The sequence below is a fragment of the Phyllopteryx taeniolatus genome, chromosome 3 (assembly GCF_024500385.1).
Source record: "Phyllopteryx taeniolatus isolate TA_2022b chromosome 3, UOR_Ptae_1.2, whole genome shotgun sequence".
In the NCBI taxonomy this organism is placed as follows: domain Eukaryota; kingdom Metazoa; phylum Chordata; class Actinopteri; order Syngnathiformes; family Syngnathidae; genus Phyllopteryx; species Phyllopteryx taeniolatus.
In genome coordinates, this window is record NC_084504.1 from 21,147,604 (window position 1) to 21,174,732 (window position 27,129).

Sequence of the window (27,129 nt, forward strand, 5' to 3'; positions counted from 1 at the left end):
CAGGTAAAGTGGGCCGGCTTAGCCGAAATGCCACATCACAGGCTCACGTCTTGCCGAAGTCATCTCATCTACTGCAAACACACACACACACTGATGCACACGCACGCGCGCACAGACATAGGTCATATTACATCAGTCAAGTGTCTTTTATATATGTATATATATATATATATATATATATATATATATATATATATATATATATATATATATATATATATATATATATATATATATATATATCCATCCATTTTCTGAGCCGTTTCTCCTCACTAGGGTCGCAGGCGCGCTGGAGCCTATCCCAGCTATCATCGGGCAGGAGCGGGGTACACCTTGAACTAGTTGCCAGCCAATTGCAGTATATATATATGTATATATATATATATATGTTTTTAAAAACGAATGTATTTTTCATTTTCATGCAGCTGCTTCAATATTACCACAGGTGTCATTAAGACTTTTTCTTTTTAGACCCAAAATGTTGTGAGTTTCCATTGAACTTCATATAAATTCAAATCGATATTGGTCAAGTTCCCACACTATTATTTTTCATAAATTAACAATAAATAGACAATGTACATGTAAATAACGTAAATGTAAAATATTGCTTATATTGTACATTGCTGACAGGGTGGTCGTCTAATTTTCGCATTTTATGAGCACATACTGGACCTGAACTGAGCAGCATGACTCAATTATCAAACTGACTGTGTACTGTTTTATAAATATTTTTCTAATTTCTGAAAGCTTGAGTATATCTAACGCCACACAAACTATGATGACAATTACAAAACATAAATGTAAATATTTACAAATAGCCACTGTTTCAGCTTCCATTAAAAAAGATGACTTGCTGGTCATTATGTCATTGAAAACATCACAACGTTTCTTAAAGGGGCAGGTACCCCATAATGACAGACTGGACAGCAACTTCAGGGACACCTGCAAAATGTTCAATATGATTATGAAAATAGAATATAAATTATTAAAATGACTAATTTTATCAAATAAACCATGTAAAACTTTTTGGATTTAGTATCACTTAATCACTTATTACACTCACAATAAAGATCCAAATATATATATTGTGTATCAATTATGTGCAGTGTAAAAATTTTTATTGAAAATCTTTTTTTTTAATTTTATTTGTACTTTTTTCTAGCTGAACAAGAAAACAATAATCAATGATGTTAATATTGAATGGGCTCAAAGCCTCCAGTGTTCAAAAAAATAAAAATAATAAAACATAATGTAAAATAGTGAGGAAAAAAAACAAACATAAAAAAAGTTAGTTCAGGCAGATGTAATAAACCGGTAAAAATAATATCAAATAAATAGTGTGTAAAATATAATGTTTTATCACTTTTGCATGACAAAGCACATCATGTATTTATCGATTAAAATTCCTTAATACAGTTACAATAACATCCTACAATCCTACATCATAACTATTTTTATGTAGATTATAAAATATGTAATTTTAATTAGAAATCTATTTTCTGAACACATTTGTCGACTTACAGTATTTGATGATTAATAAACAATGTAGTGTGTTATGGTATTATCCAAGATTCTGTCCAAGAAACACATTGAAACATAAGAATTGTTGCAATAGTAAGACACAAACAATGACAATTTCAAGAACTGTGTAGTGTTCTGCTTTCTTTCGACGTATTTGTGCATCCACTGTCTTTTTCTGTGCAATAGGGTTGCACAATTCACAAGGGAGGTTATGCATATATTTGCAAAACAAAAAAGGCATCTAAAATTAGCAACAGTGCAGGACTACTGACCTGTAAAGTCAACTATAAAAAGCACCAGGCAAGACCTCATGTGCTTATCGGGGTGACTGTGTGACCTTCTAACCCAGTGACCTGACTCCAGCATCTACTTGAAAACCTTTCTCTAGCCTTGACATAATGACACACACTTTTGCTATGACATGCTGCACAACTCATGCACTAACATGGATGGATGGATGGATGGATGGACGGCTGGGTAGATCGATAGACAGACAGACAGACAGATAGATAGATAGATAGATAGATAGATAGATAGATAGATAGATAGATAGATAGATAGATAGATAGATAGATAGATAGATAGATAGATAGATAGATAGATAGATAGATAGATAGATAGATCGATAGATAGCTAGATAGATAGATAGATAGATAGATAGATAGATAGATAGATAGATAGATAGATAGATAGATAGATAGATAGATCGATCGATCGATAGATAGATAGATAGATAGATAGATAGATAGATAGATAGATAGATAGATAGATAGATAGATAGATAGATAGATAGATAGATAGATAGATAGATAGATAGATAGATAGATAGATAGATAGATAAGCAGGCACTATTACATTTACCTTATCCATTGTGTGACAACAATGGTGTCCTGTCGGTCATTGGTAATCTGCTGACCTCCAAATATTTTTGTATCCTTATTATTGAATTTGAATTGTCTTGTCTTGAGAAATGTTACGCTTTGTGGGGGGACGCTTAGTCTTACTACATTATGAAAAGCAGGAAATCCAAGCACAATTACATGACTCGAAAAGCAAGAAATTCTTGAAGAAATTAAGTGATATGAATGACCAATGGATTTATCCCCACTGATGTGTCATTCGTAAAATGGCAGATTTAATCACCTCCATTCTTATAGACATAGTACAATAAAACATACCCTCTTCATCTTCATCCCTATTATTCCAAGTTGGTTATTTGTCCATACTGGATCAGTCACAAAAAGTTCTAAAACTTAAAAAAAACAAATTGGAGTCTCCCATCCATTAAATCCAGAGGCACATTTTAGCGGAGAAATAAAGAAATAAACTAAACAAGCTTCTGCTTTCAGTTTCTTCAAGCTGTAGAGGCAAGCAGAGCTTAGTTCCTGGAAAAGTAAGGACGATTTCCTTCCAGGCTGGCCTGTCAAACATTTGCACCCAAAACCGTCATCCAAGTGTTGCCTTGGAAATGAATTACAGGCACACTTGTCCCGTCGAAAACACTCACCGCTGAGGTAAGTGGCCAGGAGGGAATTGTTAAATGGAGCAAGACTACCAGAGAAAACATCAATTGCAACGCTTAGGAAAAAAGAAAATGCTGGTAGACTCACAAGTTTAAGAATGATAACTAGCCTAATTAATCATATGGATAAGATTTTTGGGTGAGTAATTCATCCATAAAATGTATTAGACCACTTGTCATAAAGAGACCATCCATTTTATGAAGTGCTTTACTGCGCACGCTTTCAATTTTAAGTGAGCTCTTGAAATTTTACCATTTTGAACAGGAATGAGGTACCTTTATATACACAGATATGACTAAGAAATCAATATAGCATTAAAATTAACCACTAAAGCTATTTGTCTGTTCAGGCATGCAAGTAAATATCTTATAATCAATATAAGCCCTCAAGGGGAAATTCAACTCGTACTCGGCTGTATATTTGTGTCACACACCACACAGAAAACCAAATCACACTTCGGCATACATACAAGGAGAGATGTCACAGTAAAAGGGGCGCGCAAACCCCCAGGAGGTGGGGTGAGTGCCTTGCTCAAGAGCACCTCGACAGTAACCAGGATGCAGACTAGCAGCTCTCCAACACTTAGTTGTCATTCTATTCAAACTGTGACCCTTTGGTTCCAAAGCCCAAGTCCTTACAAAAGATTTCCTGCCATCTTAATCATACTGTATATAATAATTTGCTTTATTATTTTTACTTTATTTATTTATATTGATTAGGATTCAGCTACATTTCCAAAGTAAAAGCACATGTTGGCAAATGTCTTATTTTGATTACATACAAAGATAATCATGGCTGACTGCTTAGAGCGTCTGCTTCACAGTTCTGAGGACCGGGGTTCAATCCCCGGCTCCGCCTGTGTGGAGTTTGCATGTTCTCCCCGTGCCTGCGTGGGTTTTCTCCAGGCCCTCCGGTTTCCTCCCACATCCCCCCAAAAAAACATGCATGGTAGGTTAATTGAAGACTCTAAATTGCCCGTAAGTGTAAATGTGAGTGCGAATGGTTGTTTGTTTATGTGTGCCCTGCGATTGGGTGGTAACCAGTTCAGGGTGTACCCTGCCTCCTGTCCGATGATAGCTGGGATAGGGTCCAGCATGCCCGCGACCCTAGTGAGGAAAAGTGGCTCAGAAAATGGAGGGATGGATGGACAAAGATAATCAGTCTGCTTACATGGAGGACTACAGAAGTCTATTTACTGTTAAGAGGCTGAAATTCCGAGGACTTGGACAATTTTAAGTTAAACTGTGTCTCGAAACAATCTATTATCAAAATAGTGGTTGATTCATTTGATAATCCATTAGTTGTCGATTAATTGTTGCACTTCTACACTGTATTTTTATTTTATTTATTTTTTTACCTGTAATATAATTACTTATTTTTTTAAACTTGAACATACGGTGTTGTTCTCTGTTGATTATAATATGCACTTTTGTCAAGCAAGTGTAGAAAATGAAGAAACAAAAAAAGATACTGTACTCAATTTTATATTCTTATTATTATTTGGAGGCGTGAAGGATGTAGGCGGACCCATTAATGTAACAGACTTTTGTTTCCAAGGGTCTGAATATGCCGCGGGACCTAAAGATGATCGTGACGTGGTGATTGGACAAGCAAAATAGCATCTTCCTAACTACTTCACTGGGATTAGGACACTGCGGATTTCCACTCAAAAGACGGAGAACCAATGTTTTTTTTCATGTAAAGAATAGTTTATTCGGTTTATTGTTTGAATCAAGCAGGTCGTCGCATTTTTTTAACGGGTAAGTTAGCTGTGAGGTCTGACGAAAACAAACGAGCTAAGCACCACTCGGCCTTATTTTGTACACTACATTCTAGACATTCGTTGACTTAATTTGCACTACTGTGTGATGAGATTCTAGTAATTAGTCTCATTATATCATTTAAAACCAAACCACAATGTTGATCAATTTCAGTCGCACTTGTTAGCTAGCAAACAGCGCCGAGGTAGCTCTTGAGTTGTGTGATAGTAGTTTGTGGCGGATAATGCTTGTCATCTGACCCACGTTCAGTTCCACTTTAGATTATCCGGCGTGGGAGACCTCTGTCTGCTGAGAGGGACCAGGCAGCACCATGAAGCTCTACAGCCTGAGCGTCCATTATAAAGGAGCCACTAAATCCAACCTCCTGAAAGCGGCCTACGACCTCTCCTCCTATAACTTCTTTCAGAAGTCCAGGTAGGTTGAGTTTGAGCCTGCTGCGTGCGTAACACACTTTTTAAAATGTTCAGACACCCAACACATGATGAGGAATGCATCAGTATGTTTTAAGATCGTCAAAAACAAATGTAAATATCAGACAAAGATAACCAAATTAATCATGGAATGCAGCTTTTAAATGATTTTATTAATTAAAGGGAGAAAACTAACAGGCAAGTAATCGCCCTAGTTGAATCATAAATTAACTGTAGCTAATCAAATTTTTTGGGGGAAAGCTGTGTTTATTTTCACTGACCACACCCAAGCCTGATTACCTCCAGACCTATTAGATCAATAAATCATATAGAATACAAACTTTTTGACAAAATAAAGTTGACCAAAAGATCTCAAAAAGCTGCAAAAAAATGCCACCATCCAAATAAATTCAAGAACTGAAAAGAAATAAATAATTGACATCTATCAGTCTCGAAAGTGTTACAAGGCCATTTCTAAAGCTTTAGGACTCCCACTATCTACAAATGGAGAAAACATGGAACAGTGGTGAACCTTGGAGTGGAACATTTACTCCAAGAGGACAGTAACGACTCGTCCAGGAGGTCACAAAGGAACCCAGGACATCATCTAAACAACTCCAGGCCTCCCTTGCCTCAGTTAATGCCTGAATCAGACTACAAGACAAGTTAGGTCTTTCATGATTGCACTGTCAGACTACGGTCACCAAATCATACCGTATTTCAGTCGGACAGTGGCAACACTAAACGACATGTATTCCGATCCACCGCATCAAATCTTTTATGACCGGATACACTCGTTACCATGGCGACAACAACAATGGATTGCGGAAATGTATTGTGTGTGGGGGTGGGGGAGAACAAAATGAGAAAACATTTGTAGTTCTGAGGACCGAGGTTCAATTCCCGGCTCCGCCTGTGTGGAGTTTGCATGTTCTCCCCGTGCCTGCGTGGGTTTTCTCCAGGCCCTCCGGTTTCCTCCCACATCACCCCAAAAAAACATGCATGGTAGGTTAATTTTTTATGACCGGATACACTCATTACCATGGCGACAACAACAATGGATTGCGGAAATGTATTGTGTGTGGGGGTGGGGGAGAACAAAATGAGAAAAAATTTGTAGTGGTTGTCACCGGTGCTCGGGAGAAGACGTTCATTCAAGGATTGCTTGAGGTATGTTGATGTACAACCCCAATTCCAATATGCATGTTTGATGAGCATTCCTCAACTTTCTCAGTGTTTTTTGCCACCTGTCCCAGCTTTTTGGGAATGTGTTTCAGCCATTAAGTTAATGATTCTTTACTAAAAACAATAGTTTATCAGTTTGAACATCAAATATATTGTATTTGTAGTGTATTCAATTAAATATAGGTCGAACATGATTTGCAAATCATTGTATTCTGTTTTTATTTATGTTTAACACAACGTTCCAACTTCATTGGAATTGGGGTTGTACTTTTCATACGATACGGCTCACAAGTAAGCAACAAAACGTTATGTCGCCTAACAAGCTAGTGCTAGAACTAACGTTTGTACGTAATCATGCCGGCGTTCTGTCGAATCATGCTCTAAAGCTTGGGTAAACTGGTTTGTGCGCGTGAATAAGCGTTGACGACGGCATGCAAGTATGTTGACAACACCAAGCATAGAAGATGATGCGTCTGTCACAATAGACAGTCCTATTGGTCGACATCAAGGTGCGCTGTTATAGAGTTGTCATTGATATGTCACACTACACGGAAGATCCAAAATAATCAAACATGTTGGACTTTTCATTTTGGCATCGCAGGGCTATCGTAGGGCCAAATTGTTGTTCATGGATTATGTCGTTCCCGACAAAATACAGACTCCTCCAAAATTATTAGAACGGCAAGGTCCATTCCTTTGTTTTTGTTGCACACTGAAGACATTTGTGTTTCAGATCAAAATATGAATATGAGACAAAAGTTCAGAGTTCCAGCTTTTATTTCATAGTATTTACATCTAGATGTGTTAAACAACTCAGGACAGAGCACCTTTTGTTTGACGCCACCCACTTTTCAAGTGAGCAAAAGTATTGGAACATGTGACTGATGGGTGTTTCTAGTTGCTCAGGTGTTGCCTTTTAGATTGACTGCTTAAACATTAGATAGTGCTTGTTTTTGGCTTTGGGTTTCACCTGTTAAAACTGCATTTGCTGTTAAGCAAACATGAAGACCAGAGACCTGTCTATGACAGAAAAGCAAACCATTTTGAAGCTGAGAGAAGAGGGAAAATCGATCAGAGCTATTGCACAAACATTGGACATTTGGAATGTCCTGAAAAAGAAAGAAACTGCTGGTGTACTGAGCAACAGACATCGAACAGGTCGGCCAAGTGTATCAACAAAAACACTGCAAGACAAGAGTCAGTGACATCACTGCCAACCTCCACACGGCAGGGGTAAAGGTATCACAATTCACTTTTCAAAGGAGACTTTTAGAGAAGAAATATACAGGCCATACCACAAGATGCAAACCACTCATCAGCAAAAAGAATCGGCAGGCTAGATTGGATTTTGCAAAGAAGTACAGAGATGATAAGTTTGATGGACTGATGAGACCAAGATTAACGTCTACCAAAGTGACGGAAAGGCCAAAGAATGGAGAAAGGAAGGATCTGCTTATGATCCAAAACACACAAGCTCATCTGTGAAGCATGGTGGAGTCGTGTTCGCCCCCGTTGCCCCCGGTGTGTGGCAGGCCTTTATAGCATTTGGTACAGGTAACCCTTGCTATTTGTAGGGGGGTTAGGGACCAAGACCTGAGAAACGGCCAACATTTTTAAATAGTGGATGCAACCCTTGAAAAAAAATTAATCATTTCCCATTTTAATAGTTTAAATCCTAAATATACTGTACCCCAAACTAGATCCCAAAACACATATAATATCAAACTCATCTTACAATACTACCCTTAAAATAACCAACTTTGATCGGAGAAAGGGAAAAATGCTCAAAATTGGCCTGATTGTGAGTGTGTGTCTATCCTGCTTTATACAATAATAGGGCTCCAAAATTCTAGGAAAAACTTAAGTTCTCTTTAAAAATCCATCCGTATTGTTGTTGTATTATGGTAATTGTATCATTTTGCATGGGGTGTATGCTTATGACAAAATTGTTATATTTATGCTTGAATATAATACATCCATTACCCTCAATATTTCCAAAATTTCCAACCATAGAAAGGTTACCGGAAATGTTCCACTGTTTTTGCAACCCTACACAATATTAGTCTGTACTGGTTTCTTTTTTTCCTACCTCTCATGTTGTATGTCTTCTCGTTGTTATTCAGCATCCAGGAGTTCATGACCTTCACCAGTGCCTTGATTGTTGAACGGACAACAGTTGGAAGTCGTGCCTCTGTCAAAGAGCAAGGTAAAAAAATTTCTTTTTAGGGAGGTTCAGAGAGGTATTATTTCAACAATATGTTTATTAGTGTGGTTGTAGTTTATAGTGGTGTACAACTGCACTGCATCACACGAAGCTGTTTCCAGTAATTTAATTCATTAACTCTTTTCTACTCAGTACCCACTATTGATTAACAGGGTAATCCATCCATCCATCCGTCCATCCATTTTCTGAGCCGCTGGGGTCATGATGAGCTATAGGGCTAATAGAATGTTCTCTCACAGAGTACCTGTGTCATGTATACGTGAGGAATGACAACCTGGGTGGAGTGGTCATAGCAGATTCTGAATACCCACAGAGAGTCTGCTTCACACTGCTTGACAAGGTGAGCGTACCATCGATACTGCTGCTTATTATGCATTCGCTACAAGTCCTCCATTGAAATGCTGTTGTGTGTTTAAGGTGTTAGAAGAGTTTTCTAGACAGGTGGACAGTATAGACTGGCCCTCCGGTAACCCCGACACCGTTAACTACAAAGCCCTTGACGTTTACCTCGCCAAGTATCAGGTCTGTTGGCTTGAAATCAGCTAATAGCGATTAAAAAAATAAATAAATAAAATAAAATAAAAAAACTTGTAACAGTGACTTGTGTGTGGAAATTAAAGTTAACCTGACTGCTTGTGTTTGGCTTCAGAACCCCAAGGAAGCAGATGCAATGTCCAAAGTGCAGGCAGAGCTGGATGACACAAAGATCATTTTGGTACTGTAGACCTTGCTCTTATTTATTTATTTATAGTCATATGTCGCATAAGAGCCAACTTGCCTCGCATTCTATCCACTTCTGACATGTTATATAATAGTATTAGACACATTCTGAGATGTTTTTCCTCCACCATTGCTCTCCAATGGGGAAAAAAAAAAAAGAAAAAAAAGAAGCCTCTAGAGTGGTGCCTTGACATGAGTTTAATTTGCGCTTAACTCAAAAACATGTCTCTCAAATCATCTTTCCCCATTGTAATGAATGGAAATGCAATTAATCTGTTAGCGCCTCCTCAAAAAAAACACCCCAAATTTTTTTGTTTTTAATTCACTATACTTTATAATAAAGTATACTTTATTACTATACTTTATAATAACAATAAGATTAAATGTAAATAATTAACATTTTGTCAACAGACATTGTGCTGCTCCTTGGTGTCTGTGTATTGGCCACCAGAGGGCAGTATAATACAGGCATACAGATAGAGTATACTGTACAAAATGAGCCGCAGTAATATTACTCGTTCTTTGCAGAGGAAAAATAATGTCTTGAGTATTGTTATATTAGCTGTTGCTCCACCGTTTGCATTTAAATACTTGTTACCATTTTAACACCACCTTATAGATGTTAGGCAATGATTATAAACCAATCACATGAAACACAAGTACAGCAGTATTTGAGCACATCTTCCTTTGCCATGTGACCACATATTCTTACGCTGCTGTGCAAACGAGTACATTGCGTGCCATTCGTAATGTAGTATGTCGGTATCGTCCTAAACCGAGGAGCCCCTGAAAACATTTCTTGAACATTCTATGACAATTTGGATGATACTTTGACAGCTCTGAAGGTGATCCTGATGCTTTTGATTAGTTGCTTCAGGTCTTATAAGACATGCAGCCATGTTGAGGGGTATCCTGTGTGGTGTCCTTAGCACAACACCATGGAAAGCCTGTTGGAGAGAGGAGAGAAACTGGACGACCTCGTGGCCAAGTCAGAACACCTGGGGAGCCAGTCCAAAGCCTTTTATAAGACTGTGAGTACCACTTGTTCGTTAGAGAGGAGGTGGCGATTTCCTGACAGTTTTTTCATCTGCGGTATCTTATGTGACTCTGCATGTGTGTACGCCAACCCCCACAGGCAAGGAAACACAATTCCTGCTGCGAGATCATGTGATGCCGCCGCCTCGTCCTCACGGACACGCCTCTATCTCTGGCTCTCTCTCTCTCTGCCTTCCTGCTCATCCCGGTCCTACATTCCCCATCATGCACCAGGTCTCAACGCGATGAGATGAAAGTCGGCGGCCGGCGCAATTTTCATCGACGGGGGCTGGAGGAGCGATTGGGGTCAGAGGAACCTTTTACGGCGCTTCAGTAGCAGCGGAGGACGAAACTTGCGTGTGGTTGTCTCTTGGTGATGTAGTCTTGAAACCATTTGTCATCCGGATTGAATCACGTCTTAAATGTTTCTTTTTTTTTTTCTCTCAATAACACGTTTGTTACTCGTCAGCTACATGATATTCATTTGATCTTAACGTCAACATTCCCGCTGTGGCTGATTGTGTATGTGTGAGGTGTTAATGCGGTGTGCACATGCATCCCCCCATCACAATGCTGGTTAATAATGACTATATCGAAGCCGAACTGGACTTTGTCCTAAAACATAATAACACAAAAATGGCTGAGTGACACTCCAACATGCTCCCCGACCCTCCTTTGTTTTTTTAAATATACAGAATGAGTATAAATTGCTTGCTTGCATCACTTAAAGATGGAAACATGCCTTTGGGTGTATTTTAGATGTTTCTTTAGTTTTTTTTTTGCTCTTTGTGTGTGCACATGTATGAATGAATTAATGAGTGACTAATGGTGTGCGTGTGTTTCAGGCTTTTACGGTGTAAACTGTTGTGCAATACCTCTGCCAACTGGTGTCTCTTAAACTGAGAGTACAAAATGGAAACGTTGCTCGTAAGAGGTTATTCAATTGGCCTTTGTTCACTTGTCTTATGAGTAATTCAACATATGAATGAACCCTGTGCAGGGTTGATTCTTGACTTAATAAACACTTGTCTGGATGGATTTATGACCTTGTCTGCATTAGCCATTTTATTTCTTGATCATTTATCCTCATTAGGGTGGTGGGTTTTTTTGCAAGCACATTGGTGTATTCATTTAGTAAGTTTAAAAATGACTTAGCAATTATGCTATTAGGCTAATCATACTAGACATGACTAAGTCTTAAATACAAAACAGTGAATAGGTGGGTTTTTCAGCAAATAGCAGAGGATAGGTTAGCCCCCCCCCAAAAAGAAAATCCGCAAATGAGTGATTTCGCAAACAATGAACCGTGAATATGCGGGGGTTCGCTGTACAATGTACAATTAAAAGGAATTTCGTGAAAATAATAGAACAAAAATATGTGACTTTATATAAATATAAAATGGTTAAGGAAGGAAAATTGCAATTTGAGTACAGAAGGATAAGATGAAGTTGCCATTTTGCAATCGCAAAGCATCAATTTGCAAACTCATCTATTTTTTGGAGGGAGGTCCACTTGAAAAGACATGCACCCTTCAGAGTTCCAGAGAAGCTGGTAGATCTAATACACACGTTGTTTCTCTCAATGAAAATGTCTCTAAAAACTATCACGGTGCTTATGAAGACTTCGAATAGATTAGAAAACGCTTAACCAATTTATTTACACCGAGCAAGATTCGAAACCAAAACGCCTTCCAAGAGTATTGAGTTGTTTTCAGTGAGAAGTCCGAAGTTTGTCGGAGGACTTGAACGCGTCACGCCAGCAGGCGCACAGCTGAAGTGAGACGAAAACATGCACTGATCACTTCTGACCGCCGTGTAGCCTCAAAAAATGTGGACCGAGGCGCAAAACGACAGCAAACTCGTCCCAGACAGGGTCGGCAACGCTTCGGAGGTAAGAAGGCCGAGTTTGTCTCTCGTCAAAAGCAACTGTTGCTTGTGAGACAAAATTCTTGTTTCGTTGCACGGGACATTCATGGACGAAGTTGCCAAAGTGTTGTAGTGTAACGATAACGACCTTCACTGACATGTTTCATAATCCAAGCTGCAACTTCACAATTTTTTTGTGTGTGCTTTGTTTGTAAAAACCTGATTATGTGGTTACATTTTTCAGATGGTTGACCCAGATCTGACCTGGCAGGCATTGCAGAGAAATGGTGAGCCTCTCTTCTTCTTCACTTGTACTTTAAAACACTCTGGAAGTCTTAAGACTAGATAAATAATAAACATTCTGTTGCTGTATATGTTAAATTGTTGCATTCTGATGAATGGCCGATACAGAATAAGATATTTTGCCCAAAATAGCATATTTATTTAGTCCGCCGTTTCTCACATCAGCCTCACAAAGACAACAGCCATCAAAAACTAGAGCATAAATAAACTCTGCTGACACACAGGAAGGAAGCAAACATAAAGGCCGCGATGGCACAGGCATGGATCTTTTTTTAATTTATTATTATTATTATTGTGACCTATAACCTAAGCAACTCAATTAAAAAAAAAAAAAAAAAAAACACCGTTTTGGGGAAGGGAAAGTAAAACATAAATATAAAATATTGTTTGCAAAAGTCTGCACACTCTCATAAGCAGGGGATGTGGCTGTGTTCAAAATTAACCACTCACGTTCAGGATTGAACCCACAATCTTCAAGGTTGTAGACGACCACTCTGCTGATTGGTGTAAAAAATGAAATTTATTTGAAATAAAATTTTTCAACTTCCCGAAGGTTCCACTGCAGCAGCTGCTCATCCATCAAGCACCGAAGACACTTTAAACACAAGTAATGGAATCATTCCTGGTGAGCACAGTGCAGAACACACATTTGTTGTTCAACTGTTTTTAGTTGCAAAAGTTGACAAAACAAATCTATAAAAATATGACTTTTGGACTCTTTGAGCCCTGGATCGTAGATTTAAAATCTGTTTGGATAACAGCGTGGATATATAAAGAAAATCAATTTCCCTTTAGAGCAGCAGATGTATTAATGTAAAATAATTAGACCCTACCCCCTCCCCCCCAAAAAAGGAAATTTTGCTGGAAAGAATATTGTTGAAAAACATTACTTCCTGAAATTTTTGGGGGGCAAAAAAAATTACGACAATGAATTGCAGTAAATTGCACACTTGTGACTGCATTTTTGTTTTTCATTTATTTTATTTATAATTTTTTTTTTCCACATTTTCCCACAATTCCCAACTTTGCATTTGTATATTTTTAAATAGCAGCACTATGACATTGTGGTTAGCACGTCTGCCCCACAGTTCTAGTGGCCTCTTTATGCTCCCACAGCTGACAACGCCCGCATTGCATCACATGACCGTGGAATTTGCCCGCGTGGCCCCTCTGCGTAGCTTGACGCGCACACGGCAAAAATTGTTGCTGCGTGTCGAACGCCACCGAGATCATCTCTCGTGATTGGTCCGTTTTAGTCACATGCTGTGATAACGTACTCAGCGTGCCCCGACACACCATCTACGCCGTCGCCTTCTCGATCGATTTTGTAGCATAATTAAACGTATCATCTGGTCATCTAGGTCCATTTGTTCTAGCAGACACTGTTCCACACTTGCCATTGTTGTTGCTTTGTTCCTTGTTACTGAAAGTAAAGTTAAAAACGGCTACCAGAAATGGCCCAAAAAATGCAGAGGAAACTCCACCCTGTGGCGTCCTCGCCAATACCAGCCGCAGCGACACCCCCGACTTGGAGGTGAACTGCAGTACATTTTCAAAACTGCGTGCGTGAGTTGCGCTCGAGTATAAAGTACAAACTACACGCGGGACAGCCGCAGTGACGTCAGCGCGGTCTCCACCCGCGCGAGTATAAAGAAGCCTTAAGGTTATGGGTTTGAATCTCAGCTCCGGCCTTCCAGTGTGGAGTTTGCATTTTCTCCCCTTGCTTGGGTGGGCTTTCTCTGGGTAATCGGGCTTCCTCCCACAGTCCAAAAGCATGCATGTTAGGTTAATTGTGTGAAGGTGATGATAACGATGATAACATGATAACGTATCCACTTATGATGTTCATACAGGAGCCATTGCGGCCGGCCATGTTCATCACGATGTTACTGGGCCTCTACGCCGTGCTCTGGAAGTGCATGGTGTCGCCACCGCAAAGGTATACACTCAATAGCACATCACAGTCACAATGAATTCCTGCCGATGTCCCCATTTCAGAAAGCGCCGGAAAGTGAGAGGAAGACTTCATCAAAGAATGTCAGCGTGACGACAGGACCGGGCTAGCAAAGGGCGTACAGTAAAATACCAGTTTTCTCCAAAAAGTGTGGACTGAAATGTGGGCGAACCACTAAAGAACTTAGATACAGCTAAGTGAAGGGGACTGTTTCCACTCAGCGTCACTCTTTTACTGGCACGTCCTGTTGACTGGAGGCTGCTCGTTGTTCTGTTTTGAAGTCTGCTGCTTTTTACTCTGTGAACTCTGCACTACTGAGGGCTGAGACTGCTCACTCCTTAAATGACCAATAAGCTGTGTGTGCGTGTGAGTGAAGATATTGTGTCGGCTGACGCAGCCGAGTAGCTTCTGTCTTTTCATGATTAAAATTGTCATTTTAAAAGACTAAAATAGTATATTTCTGAGAAAAAAGTAGTATATTTTCGAGAGCTTTATTTTTTGAGAATAAGGTTGTAATATAAAGAAAAATACATGGTATACTCAATGTCTGGGCATATCAACATCAGAACTAGAGAGCAGTATTAAGGCTACTGATATTGAAATGAATAATGAAAACTTTATTCTTGTGATATTACAACTTGAATCTAGAAAATAATTCATTTGTCTAATATCATAATTGTGTGTTTTTTTTTTTTTTTTTTTTAAACATTTTTGGAAAACAAGAAGAAAAAAAAAAACAACAAAAAAGAAAAGTCCAGTTGCCCCAAGTCAACTTTGGGAGATTACCATGACCTGGACAACTACAAGTCTACACAGATATAAAGAAAAAAACATTTTTTAGTAAGAACATTCCTAATTGTTATTGATATTGTGACTGAGTTAAAAATGACTTGGGCAATTACGCTCTTGGGCTAACGAATTATACATTTCATCCTAGAGAATATACAACTTTATTAGTAGTTTAATGACTTCTCTCCAAAATATACTTGCTTCTTAAAAAATATGACTTGATTCTCATAATACTTGACCTTTTTATCTCCCCAAAAAGACTGCTTTTTATCTTGAGAATCTACAGCTTTATTCTTGCAAAATCACATCTTTAATCTCGTAAGTGTATTATTATTTTTTCTTTCAGTGTGGCTGCAATACTCTGTACAGGACAAGTAACCTTTTGCCTTTGGTGCAGGACTTTATAAAATTAACTGTGATTTTTTTTCTAGTGGACTAAACCTGAATAAATGTGAATATTTGAAAATACAGTAAAGGGAACAAGAAAGTGTGTATCTTCAATTTGTATCTGTAATGACTGTCAGTGTTATTAGGTCAAGATGGAAAGACCAAAGTGTCAGGGTATCGTCAGTACAAATTCTGTCAACTGAGATCAGCCCTACCTCACCCGCAACCCTGATGAGGACTAGTGCTATAGAAAATGGTTGGACAGACGTCTGTCATTTCTGTAATTAATTATGTGTTAAAACTATGAAACCCACTCAAATCTAATGAAGCAGCAACTCTTTGAACTTCCTTTTTTATTTTATTTGTAAATAATGTTTGATAGTGAGGATAAGTGGTACAGAAAATGTATGGATGGATATCCTTTTATCCTTTTATTGCAAAATAATTTGGGTTGAAAATGCCCAGAATGTCCCTTTTCAAGCAATTCTAGTTGGTCTATCACGCTTGGCAGTTGAGGCGGCTGGATTTTGTCATTAATATGCGACGTAAATAAGATGTGGTCTGATTGAATCGCTCGCATTTGGATCATTCAATTTGGGGTCTTACTATCATGGTGAAGCAGAATTCAAGCGCTGGATTGTTTGCCCACTACTCAACCCCACGAAGGCGGGAGCGTGGGTGAAATAAAAAAGAGGATCTTTTGAGAAATGGGTCCCATTCAATCACTTCAATGTAACCGGCTGGTCAAGAAAAACTCCCTACTCATCTGACCTGGTACCGTATGTTTTTTTACCCCCTCTTTCCCAAGCTGAAGGGGGTCATCAGGGCGACCTGTTTTGAGGACGTGGATGACGTAACTGGAGGATCCTGGAAGAATCCTTCCAGGAACGCATGAAGGCTAGTTAAGTGCATTAGACTCCAGGGAGATTACTTTCAAGGGGTAAACGTGTAGTTTGGGTCGGAAATTAATCTTTTGTGACACCAGTCCTGGATATTTTCTGACACACGATAGGTTCATGATTGCGGATATGAGGCTTGTCCAGAATCAATGAACTTTCATTGTGGTTTGCAAAGCCACAGAAAGACAATCTACTGCCTCTTTTCACCTTAACCATTTACACTCAGTCTCGACTGCGCCCTCATCTAAGAGTTGGGTCAGACCGGGGCCGCACACATCTTGATGACATTCAGACGGGTGTTGGCGACATCCAGCCTCCACTCAACCTACCTGGCCAGTGACGCAGCGGTGCGGTCTGGTGGAGTGGCGACTATTGTCGGGAAGCAGATGTTTCAGCTTCGACTTTCCCGTGACCTCTCATATTGTGACCAGTCAGCTGTGACTAACACTCACATTCACACACACACAGATGGTGAAAAACACGTATGAAAGTGATGAACTACTTGCTGATATACTGATTTTCTTTACTTCATTTGGATGTCATATATCAGTCTGGAGGACTTTGGAACGGAAAGTTGTTGGTTCAAGACCTGGATGAGAATATGGAAAGAGTGACTTACAGTATTGGTGGAGAGAGGCTGGTTCACCTTTCCAGTGGTATCTGGTTGGTTTTGAGATCACTTTTACATGGAAAACAGGGGTAAAGTCCATTATAGCTTTTGCCATCTATAAAGCATCTGGTAATGTGTTTACAGTATGTTTAAATATGCCACTGATGAGATCTCAGCCTATCTGTGTAGCCCAAAACCTGTAGCTCTTTATAGGGCAGGGAACCCTATTTTAAAACTGTAACTATAAGTAAGCCATAAAGCAAGGAGCATCAACAAATCCGTTTTCAATCGCAAAGTTTTTGCGCCCCCAATAACATCTTGTTCGGGTGGTTGATGAAAGCCCTAACCCATTTGGATTTTTAGCAACCTGCTTCTTCCTAACTCTAAATCTATATTCTCATGGTTTAATGATTGTGATCAACTGCAATTTACTGTATATACCGCATCAAATGCTGTTCAGGAAATCCTTACATCCGATCGCTCAATGTACAGAGGTGAGTCGATCGGAAACACATTTTTTTGCGATGATCCGGTCCAATCGGGTACAACTGCGTCAGGCCTTAATGAGGGGCATGGCTTGAAATCTTGCTTGCAGTTTTCCATCCATTTTACGTACAGCTTATTCTTATGCCCCCCTCCCCCCAAAAAAGTGTTTTTTCTTTTTTTGTAACTACCAACATGCATCTTATTCTCCCTTATGAGGGCTGGACTATCCTTAAACTGTATATGTTGGTACTGTGTGTATGTTATAAACTGTACAGAATATGAGACAACAAAAGCAGCCTTTGCTAAACGGTTAGCATTCGCGATTAGCATTAGCGCACTAGCGATTACCATTTTAGGTAAAAAAAAAAAAACAACAACAAAAAAACGCTAACTACCATTCAGCTCCTTCATTATATGTACATTACACATCTAATTGTGTCTTAAACACACTTACTTTGTCCCTTTTGGCAAAGTTTATCAGTGTCCCAACACTGCATCCGTCTGCAATAAATGTCCGTGTGAAACATTGGTCCCGGCGAAGCTTCGAGGGAGAAACTCTGCGTCGACCTACAGTAGATTTGAAGTCTACTTCGCCGAGTTAGTCATCCCCCCCGCCCTATTGTGAACTAAATTATGTCAGGACAAATTATTGGATGTAGCTTTATATTCCTGCCAGTAATGCCAGTACTGTATTGCTATACTGTACCTTTCAATTTACAATTAGAGAAGGAGATCTCAAAGATGGTCTTCGAAATTACCTGCATCGCACACAGTACACGTGTTGCTTGATTTTGTATTGAGTGGTTGCTTGACCTCCTCCAGCTGTGTTACAGCTGTAAATGTACAGAAGCTGGGCCAATTATATATTACTGTGCACTCGCTGTAGTAGTCTCGCCACGCTGCACTATTTGCATATCTGTTGTTGACCAATATTGGCCACTCATGCCAGAGTAGCATCTGCCCCATTTGCACACTGATTGAGGAGTATCTGCAACATTTGCACAATCAACATTGTCCCAGATTATCGCACTACTCGTCACTTTAAACTGCATACACTCCTTGAAGCATTGGCGCCCTTTGCACAATGGTCATTGCTCCGGACTATTGCGAGATTAGTCATTCGAACTGCTCTAAGTGCTAGAGGACTCTACATCTTTTTGCACAATTGTAAAATAAATAAATAAATAAATAAATTGTGCCAGCATTACCAGATAACTAGCAACCCTTTATTGCTCAGTGACTGTTTTTCTCAATGTCTTTATGTCTCAAAAGTAACTGCTAAGGGAACACACAAATACACACTGAGGCAGAGCTGAGGTCAAATACCGGAGCCATTATAAAGATATACATAAGATTCACTGGATGTGACAACTATAAATTATTTAAACAGCACATAAAAGTGCTGTTTAAATAAAAAATGCTTGCACATGCTTATGACCTAAAGTGCTTTGGACGCCAGCAGATGTTTGCAACCATATCTTTATAAGCAGCCCAAACCTTTACATACAGTACATCACATCAGTGATTACAGCGATTAAAAATAAACCAAACATTGTGTACAGTGCATGAAGCCATTTACATACAATAAATTACCAAGTTGTTCCAAAAAGAGATAGTGAGGGGGGAAAAAACGGCAGAATTGTGGCACTTCATCGAGAAAAGAATAAACCTCTTCCAACGGTGCGCATAGGTAGCCCTTTCAATAAACTATACGGTACAGTACATACAATACTTACAAACACACCTTTGTTATAATTCTTTGCGAATGCTTACATTCCCTAATAAATATAATTTAAGATCACATAGCAATACAATGGCACTCTATAGGAGAGCAATTAATGCTGTACATAGCTTGGGGAAGGCCTACGTTGGCTTTCCCCCATATATTTTATTTTGTTTTAAGTGCTAATGGGGAAAATAACACCAGTACTTCTGTCTTGGTATTTCCTATTGCCTTGTTTGAGGCACATGCTGTGGGTTTCCCCAGTATCTGGCCAATAAAATAAGGAAATAAACTAATTTACAGATGCAAGTACCAAAGCAAAAGGCACAACGGTTTTGATTAAGCAGGAGACGCACTGATAGCCACCACAAACAGTTTTCAAAGGCACTATTCCCTCACTTGATTAGCCACAGTTACCCACATGTATTTATATCCATCACAAATATCACAAATAAAAGCAACAAAGTCCAGTTACGTGTCATAAAGCCTGCGCCATCAGTCATTAGAGGTAAACAATGTTCTCCTCCCCACTGTCCTCCCTGAGATGTCCTTCGAGAGAGAGGTAGGACTGTGAGGGGAGGAGCGGGGTGAGGGAGGGGGAGGAAGGCGGGTAGGTGTTTTCATAAAGTTCTTGACCTGGCATCTCTGGCCTCCAGGCCCCCAGGGAATGTCGATCCAACTGTGGGCTGAAGTCTGACAGAGAGGAAGAGAGATGAGAGTCAGTCTTTGGAGGTAATACAGTGTGCTCTGAGCATCCACAGAAGCAGAAGACGAAAATCTACAAATGATTCACCCACCCATCCATTTTCTATAGTTTTTGTCCTCATTTGAGCCTATACCAGTTCATCACAAGGAGAACACGCAAACTCCGAACACAGAACGGTGAGGCAGACGTGCCAACCACTAGGTCCACATGCTGCCCTACAAGGTGATCAATTTATCACGACAAAGTTATTGTCTACAGTTTTTAAGGGTCAGACAGAAGTAAAGAGCAGTTGAGCTCAAATTTAGAATTGGTATAACATAACTGGGCCTGGCAGCTAGCATGTCTGCCTCACAGTTTGAGGTTTGGGGTTCATATCTTGGCTCAGGCCTTCCTTCCTAAATTGTCTATAAATATGAATGTGATTTGAAATTGGAAGTCCAGCTTCTTTTATCTTAGGCAGCTGGCAAAGGTGAAGGTGTAATGCTCTTTATTTTGGAGTCCGCCAGTCCTCCCTAAAAACGTCCCCATATGGCTCAAAATGCCGCTGCTCGCCTCTTAACGGGAGCACGTAAAAGGAAGCACCCAACTCCAATTGTGGCCTGCCTCCACTGGCTGCCTGTGCATTTTAGAATACATTTTAAAAGTTATTTTATTTGTTTATAAATCTCTGAACCTTCTCTATGCATCCCTACGCTCCTGGCCGGTGCTTCAGCTGAGCTGACCAGTTTCTTCTGGAGGTACAGAGGTCCACGCGGAAGCTCAGAGTGGATAGTTTTTTTCTGTGGCTGGTCCCAAACTACAGAATGTCGTCCTTCATCACATTCGAGAAGCCCCCCTCAATATCCATCGTTTAAAACTCGTCTTAAGCCACATTTTGATTCTTTGACTTTCAACTCGGCATGAGACTGTTTTTGTCATGGGCCTGTTTTTCCAATTGTTTTTCTTTGTGTTGCAGTGACTAGGGTGAGCGATGGTAGGCGTTGACATCGGTGACGCACCTGTCGTGAATTGTAATCATCAGCCTTTTTAGGGGCCACCGTGACAGTGTGCGGGCGTCGGAATATTCACCCGTTTTTGCCCCGTGTTCGCCGTCGACGTTTGTCCTCTGTCTCAACTTAGTTATTCTACGAGTATATCGTTTACCACACGGACCTTTTGTCGTGTCCCCCTGTGTTATCCAGTTTTTTGATTCTCTCTGGTTGTGAGTCCCTTTGGCTTAGTACGTCTCGCCATCACATGCTCTTTCGTTGAATTAAAATTGTTTTTGGACCTTTTATCTAGAGTCTATTTTTGGGATCTGTTCCAGCTATGGTTGTTTTTGAAGTGCTTTATGAATAAAGTTGAGTTGAGCTGAAGTCCTGAATGTGAATGCTTGTTTGTCTATATGTGCCCTGCGATTGGCTGGCGATCAGTTCAGGATGTACCCCGCCTCTCGCCCAAAGTCAGCTGGGACAGGCTCCAGCTCACTCGCGACCCTAATGAGGATTAACAGTATATAAAATGGATGGATTCCATAATTTCCAGCTGCTATTTTGAAAAAAATAATATTACTACACTACATACACTTGCTGGTGCTCTGTGGCTGTGCTCTGCCTCTGCTGCTGAAGGGATTGACAGAGGTATTGGGAGGCTGGCTGCACTCGTGGTTCTTTGAGTAGTTAGTGAATGTGAGACCATCCTGAGGTGGTTTTCTGTGGGTTTGGCTGAGCAGAGTGTTGAGGCTGTTGTAGAGACTGGCGCTGAGGCTGAGGTCAGCGCCATAGCTGGAGGCTTGCCGGAGGCCGTCGTGGTTCCTCCTCGGGGCGGAGAGCAGATACTGGTGTGGGTTGTTGTTGGGGGGCTGGTTCTTTTGGAGGGAGGCGAGCAGAGCTGCATCACTCTCGTACGTCCAACAGGTGTCATCCAGGCTGCCTGAGCGACTGTGAATCGGCACCTTGGGAGGTTTAAAGGACATGAGGTCAGATGATACAGAGTGGTGCTCTGGTAGACACAAACATGCAAATCTTAATATTTTGAGTATTTGCAACGTTTGACATGGAAATTACTGTCCATGAGCCTATCACAGCTGCCTGTACAACCTGGACTGGTGGGGAGCCAATTGTAAGGCACATTGACAAACAACCGTTATTCAGACTCACATTCACACCTATGGACAATTTAGGGTCTTTACTGACTTCAACTAACATATAAGTTTTTGGAATGTGGGAGGAAGCCGCAGTACCTGGATTAAACCCACGTAACCACAGAGAGAAAACGTAAACTCTACAAAGGAAGGCCAGAGCTAAGATTCGAACCTTCAAACTTTGAGGTAGACATGCTTAGCACAAAGTATCCATGCTTAAAAATGGCCAATTTCATGTTAAAGAAAAAAAAAGTTTTATTTCTCAAGGATGTGATTCGGGAAGAGATCCTGCCCCAGGTGGAGGGGTTCAAGTATCTTGGGGTCTTGTTGCCAAAAGGGGAAAGGTTTGGTGCGGCGTCTGCAGTGATGGAGACTTTGCATTGGTTTGTCGTGGTGTAGGAGGAGCTGAGTCGAAAGGCAGCGTTCTCAATTTACCGGTCGCTCGACATTCCAGCCCTCACCTATGGCCATGAGTTATGGGTCATGACAATAAGAACAAGATCACGGACAAAAGTAGCCGAAACAAGTTTCCTCCGCGGTGTGTCCGGGCTCTCCCTTAGAGATAGGTTGAGAAGCCCGGTCATCCGGCAGGGGCTCCTCGTCATCGACAGGAGCCAGATGAGGTGGCTCAGGCATCTGGTTAGGAAGCCTGCTGGATACCTCCCTGGTGAGTTGTTCCGGGCATGTCCCACCGGGAGGAGGCCCGGGGAACGACCCAGGACAGACTGGAGAGACTATCTCCCTGGCCTGGGAACTTTGGGATCCCACTGGAAGAGCAGGACGAAGTGCCTGGGGAGAGGGAAGTCTGGGCTTCCCTGCTGAAGCTGCTGCCCTCGCAACCCGACTCCAGGTAAGCGGATTTGTAGCTTTTTCTAACTGAGGACAGTTCAAAATACTTTGTGAATGGGTAAAGTTGCAGGTTATCATGCCTCAAAAGCAGACATGGTTGTTATACTGTTCTGCTGGATTATCATATTATAGTGCAGTGATTCCGTGTTGTGAGACATATACTGAACAAAAATATAAACGCAACACTTTTGATTTTGCTCCCATTTTTCGTGAGCTGGATGCTGGACTCCAAGATCTAAAACACAAAAGGCCATTACCCTCAAATACACAAATCTGTCTGTGTTTGTGAGCATTTCTCCTTTGTCAAGATAATTCATCGCACCTCACAGGTGTGGCATATCAAGATGCTGATTAGACAGCATGATTATTGCACAGGTGTGCCATAGGCTGGCCACAATAAAAGGCCACTCTAAAATGTGCAGTTTTATCACACAGCACAATGCCACAGATGTCGCAAGTTCGGAGGGTGCGTGCAATTGGCATGCTGACTGCAGGAATGTCCACCAGAGCTGTTGCCCGTTAATTGGATGTTCATTTCTCTACCCTGAGCCGTTTCAGACAATTTGGCAGTACATCCAACCGGCCTCACAACCGCAGACCATGTGTAACCACAACAGCCCAGGACCTCCACGTCCAGCACGGTCACCTCCAAGATCGTCTGAGACCCGCTGCTGCAACAATGGGTTTGCATAACCAAAGAATTTTTGCACAAACTGTCAGAAACCGTCTCAGGGAAGCTCATCTGCATGCTCGTCGTCCTCATCGGGGTCTTGACCTGACTGCAGTTCGTCGTCGTAAGCGACTTGAGTTCTTGCCAATATCTAGCAACTTCGCACAGCCATTGAAGAGGAGTGGACCAACATTCTACAGGCCACAATCAACAACCTGATCAACTTTATGCGAAGAAGATGTGTTTTCGACCGAAATGTGGGCTGAAAACCATCAGAAAATGAGCTTAAATAAATACTGAGTGTTTTTTGGGGGGGAATTCTTTCACATCGTTTTTAAGTCTAGAACTATAAAATAAGTGCCAATGTTTCGAGCATTAGAGACAGCTTAATTTCCACATTTTACACAGTATTGAAGACCCTTCCAAGTGGTTACATTATTGTATCGTCTACTTCCTCTTTTTCATACCTTGTATCCATCCAGTGGTATGGTGACAGGTAGACTGCTCTGACGGTTGTGCCCCCAGGTCTGGAGGAACTTCTGCTGGGCTTCGAGCTTCTTCTTCTCCGTGTCCACACTCTTCTGGCCCTCCCGCAGTCTGTCCAGACTGTTACGATACTCCAGCAGCTGAGTTTCCAGCTCCTCTCGCTCGCACCGCAGCCGCTCTGCCTCCAGGATGCAATGCTGCTCACGCTGCTCCAGTGCACTCTCCTGCTCATTCTGCACAACACATACAGTACATCATATAGACAAGGAGTAGGCAATCTTGTGAGGCACACTGGATTTTCAAAACTGACAGAGGGTCAGGTAATTCATAGGTGAGGTTATTAAAACAAAACAAAACAAAGTAAGCCTTCACTGAGCTGTCTTGAGAATAAGGAGCGTGTGAGACCAACCTGTTGTTTCTCTCTGGCCACACATTCCTTGTCCCAGCGCTGCTGGCCTTGTTTCAGTTTCACATGGAGTTTCTGCACCTCATCCACCTCTTCCTTCTTCCTCTCAAAAGCCTTCTTTTCGACTTCCTCTGTCTTATCATTGCCCGTCTGCCTCTCCTGCTCCTGCACCATAGCAGATCTCCTGTTAACTTTTCACAACACGGATATACCAAAACATTTATCAGGACAATATCAAGGCACTCATACCAGGCTGTTTTGGAGGGAGGCGAGGGTCCTGAGCTGAGATTTGTCTCCTTCCAGAAGGAGAATTTTCTGGATCTCGAGACAGCTGTCTTGGAGGGTCACAGCAGCCTGCAAACGGCAAAGAAAACAACTCACATTATTGAAGTACAACTACTGCTTGTAAAAATATCTATATCTAACTGAATATCAGTTCTTTAAACACACTTCTACCAACATCAAGTAAGTTGCAGTAAAAAACTTTTTTAAAGTTTTAACCCTTGAAGTTAGGCAATCGTGCATCTTATTTACGGATTTCCACGATTAACGAAATCACGTTTACGCTTCATGCAGTGTAACTGTTCACGTTTTTAAGTTTCCAGTTCAAAGCAATTGGCCTGGTCATTGAAAATCGAAATTGAGCCGCCGCACATGAGTTTGGACGAAATTAATATTCTGGACCTTAGTTTTTGTGCACATTTTGTTGTGGCACTTGCTGTATTTTCACTTGTACAACCCCAGTTCCAATGAAGTTGAGACGTTGTGTTAAATATAAATAAAAACAGAATGATTTGCAAATCATGTTCAACCTATATTTAATTGAATACACGACAAAGACAAGATATTGAATGTTCAAACTGATAAACTTTATTGTTTTTTGCAAATAATCATTAACTTAGAATTTTATGGCTGCAACACGTTCCCAAAAAGCTGGGAGCGGTGGCAAAAACCACTGAGAAAGTTGAGGAATGCTCATCATCAAACACCTATTTGGAACACCCCACAGGTGAACAGGCTAATTGGGAACAGGTGGGTGCCATGATTGGGTATAAAAGGAGCTTCCCTGAATTGCTCCGTCATTCACAAGCAAAGCTGGGGCGAGGTTCACCTCTTTGTGAACAGGTGCGTGAGAAAATTGTCGAACAGTTTAAGGACAATGTTCCTCAACGTACAATTGCAAGGAATTTAGGGATTTCATCATATACGGTTAATAATATCAAAAGTTTCAGAGAATCTGGAGAAATCACTGCATGTAAGCGGCAAGACCGAAAACCAACATTGAATGCCCTTCACCTTCGATCCCTCAGGCGGCAGTGCATCAAAAACCAACATCAATGTGTAAAGGATATCACCGCATGGGCTCAGGAACACTTCAGAAAACCAATGTCAGTAAATACAGTTCGGCGCTACATCCGTAAGTGCAACTTGAAACTCTACTATGCAAAGCAAAAGCCATTTATCAACAACACCCAGAAACGGTGCCGGCTCCTCTGGGCCCGAGCTCATCTAAGACGGACTGATGCAAAGTGGAAATGTGTGCTGTGGTCCGACGAGTCCACATTTGAAATTGTTTTTGGAAATTGTGGACGTCGTGTCCCAGCTTTTTTGGAACGTGTTGCAACCATAAAATTCTAAGTTAATGATTATTTGCTAGAAACAATAAAGTTTATCAGTTTGAACATTAAATATCTTGTCTTTGTAGTGTATTCAATTAAATATAGGTTGAACATGATTTGCAAATCATTGTATTCTGTTTTTTATTTCTGTTTAACACAACGTCCCAACTTCATTGGAATTGGGGTTGTATGTTACTTTATGCTGTTTCCACCTGTGTTCATTTCCTAAAGTGAGGTTTGTCAGTTTTTGTTTGAGTTCTAATGTGGCTTATGTGTGGAAAAAAAGATTTCTTTTAATTTAGTGGGTGCGGCTTATATACAGATGTGCTCAATAAAACATATTTTATGGTAATTCATTTTTGAAGAAGAAAAAAGGGAAGAAGAGAATAAAATGTAAGATGTGCTAATTCTATTCATATATTTGTGTCCTTACTTACCTGCAGACTATAAAGAAGCTGAGTCAGACTCTGTACACTTTCCGCCACCTACAGAATATTATGTTAGTACACAGGGACATAACAAATATTGATCTATCAACAAACATCTCCAAATGAGAACTATAATGGCCGAACCTTGAACAGTGTATCTTTAGTGTCTCCTTTCTTTGGCTCAGCAGCAGACCTCCACAAGACTCCATCCATCCCTGTCCCCTCACTGTCTGATCCAAGAGAGGTGGAGCTCATACTGAGTGTGCTTAAGTAATCCGCTGTGGAAACAAGGGGACAACATGACATAGCCTGCACACGTTGCCTGCCTCACATTGGAGAATTGCAAAAGAATGCGCTTACGTTCTGAGGGAGATTCTTGGATGCTGCTGCCGTGGCTATTGTAGTTGCAGGACTCAGGCCCACGGAT

At 40.7% G+C, this 27,129-nt stretch overlaps 3 protein-coding genes across 18 annotated transcripts in view; 1 reads left to right on the plus strand and 2 right to left on the minus strand.

Annotated features, from left to right (window-relative positions):
- The window catches only part of gck (glucokinase (hexokinase 4)), a 22,179-nt gene extending 13,565 nt beyond the window's left edge, over positions 1 to 8,614 (minus strand). Inside the window, exon 1 of one of the 4 annotated variants that reach the window (XR_009787721.1) lies at positions 2,700 to 2,863. Coding sequence is in view for 2 of the 4 variants with exons in the window: in XM_061767529.1 (XP_061623513.1) it covers positions 2,700 to 2,714 (15 nt within the window). In the remaining 2 variants the exon portion in view is untranslated. Of the gene's footprint in view, positions 1 to 2,382; positions 2,496 to 2,699; positions 2,864 to 8,509 lie in introns of those variants that run through there. The other 3 variants (XM_061767531.1, XM_061767529.1, XM_061767530.1) reach the window with 3 other exon arrangements.
- ykt6 (YKT6 v-SNARE homolog (S. cerevisiae)) lies at positions 4,592 to 11,444 on the plus strand. Of its 2 annotated transcripts, none has more exons than XM_061767537.1 (8): positions 4,592 to 4,804; positions 5,075 to 5,239; positions 8,544 to 8,626; positions 8,884 to 8,984; positions 9,062 to 9,166; positions 9,294 to 9,359; positions 10,294 to 10,395; positions 10,500 to 11,444. In XM_061767537.1, the coding sequence occupies exons 2-8, from the start codon at positions 5,136 to 5,138 to the stop codon at positions 10,533 to 10,535; spliced, it is 597 nt and encodes a 198-aa protein (XP_061623521.1). In that variant the 5' UTR covers positions 4,592 to 4,804; positions 5,075 to 5,135; the 3' UTR covers positions 10,536 to 11,444. The 2 variants fall into 2 exon arrangements, with proteins under 2 accessions (XP_061623521.1, XP_061623522.1); XM_061767538.1 differs by having other exon boundaries at positions 5,086 to 5,239.
- Positions 11,445 to 19,154: 7,710 nt separating this feature from the next.
- The window catches only part of LOC133475112 (rho guanine nucleotide exchange factor 28-like), a 53,305-nt gene continuing 45,330 nt past the window's right edge, over positions 19,155 to 27,129 (minus strand). For 9 of the 12 annotated variants that reach the window (XM_061767521.1, XM_061767520.1, XM_061767518.1 and 6 more), the window contains 8 exons: positions 27,063 to 27,129; positions 26,847 to 26,980; positions 26,712 to 26,759; positions 24,905 to 25,009; positions 24,659 to 24,820; positions 24,231 to 24,482; positions 21,686 to 22,055; positions 19,155 to 20,109 (listed from right to left, as the gene is read on the minus strand). The exon at positions 27,063 to 27,129 is cut by the window's right edge and continues 65 nt beyond it. In XM_061767521.1, coding sequence (XP_061623505.1) covers positions 19,919 to 20,109; positions 21,686 to 22,055; positions 24,231 to 24,482; positions 24,659 to 24,820; positions 24,905 to 25,009; positions 26,712 to 26,759; positions 26,847 to 26,980; positions 27,063 to 27,129 — 1,329 coding nt within the window. In that variant the 3' untranslated portion in view covers positions 19,155 to 19,918. The remainder of the gene's footprint in view (positions 20,110 to 21,685; positions 22,056 to 24,230; positions 24,483 to 24,658; positions 24,821 to 24,904; positions 25,010 to 26,711; positions 26,760 to 26,846; positions 26,981 to 27,062) is intronic. The other 3 variants (XM_061767519.1, XM_061767523.1, XM_061767522.1) reach the window with 3 other exon arrangements.

What these genes read in the sequence shown, in the direction of transcription:
- ykt6 (XM_061767537.1), top strand. Translation starts at nt 5,136, where the DNA reads ATGAAGCTCTACAGCCTGAGCGTCCATTATAAAGGAGCCACTAAATCC. An exon ending in TGCCTCTGTCAAAGAGCAAG is followed by an intron (nt 8,627 to 8,883) that starts GTAAAAAAATTT and finishes GTTCTCTCACAG; the next exon opens with AGTACCTGTGTCATGTATAC. An exon ending in GCTTCACACTGCTTGACAAG is followed by an intron (nt 8,985 to 9,061) that starts GTGAGCGTACCA and finishes TGTGTGTTTAAG; the next exon opens with GTGTTAGAAGAGTTTTCTAG.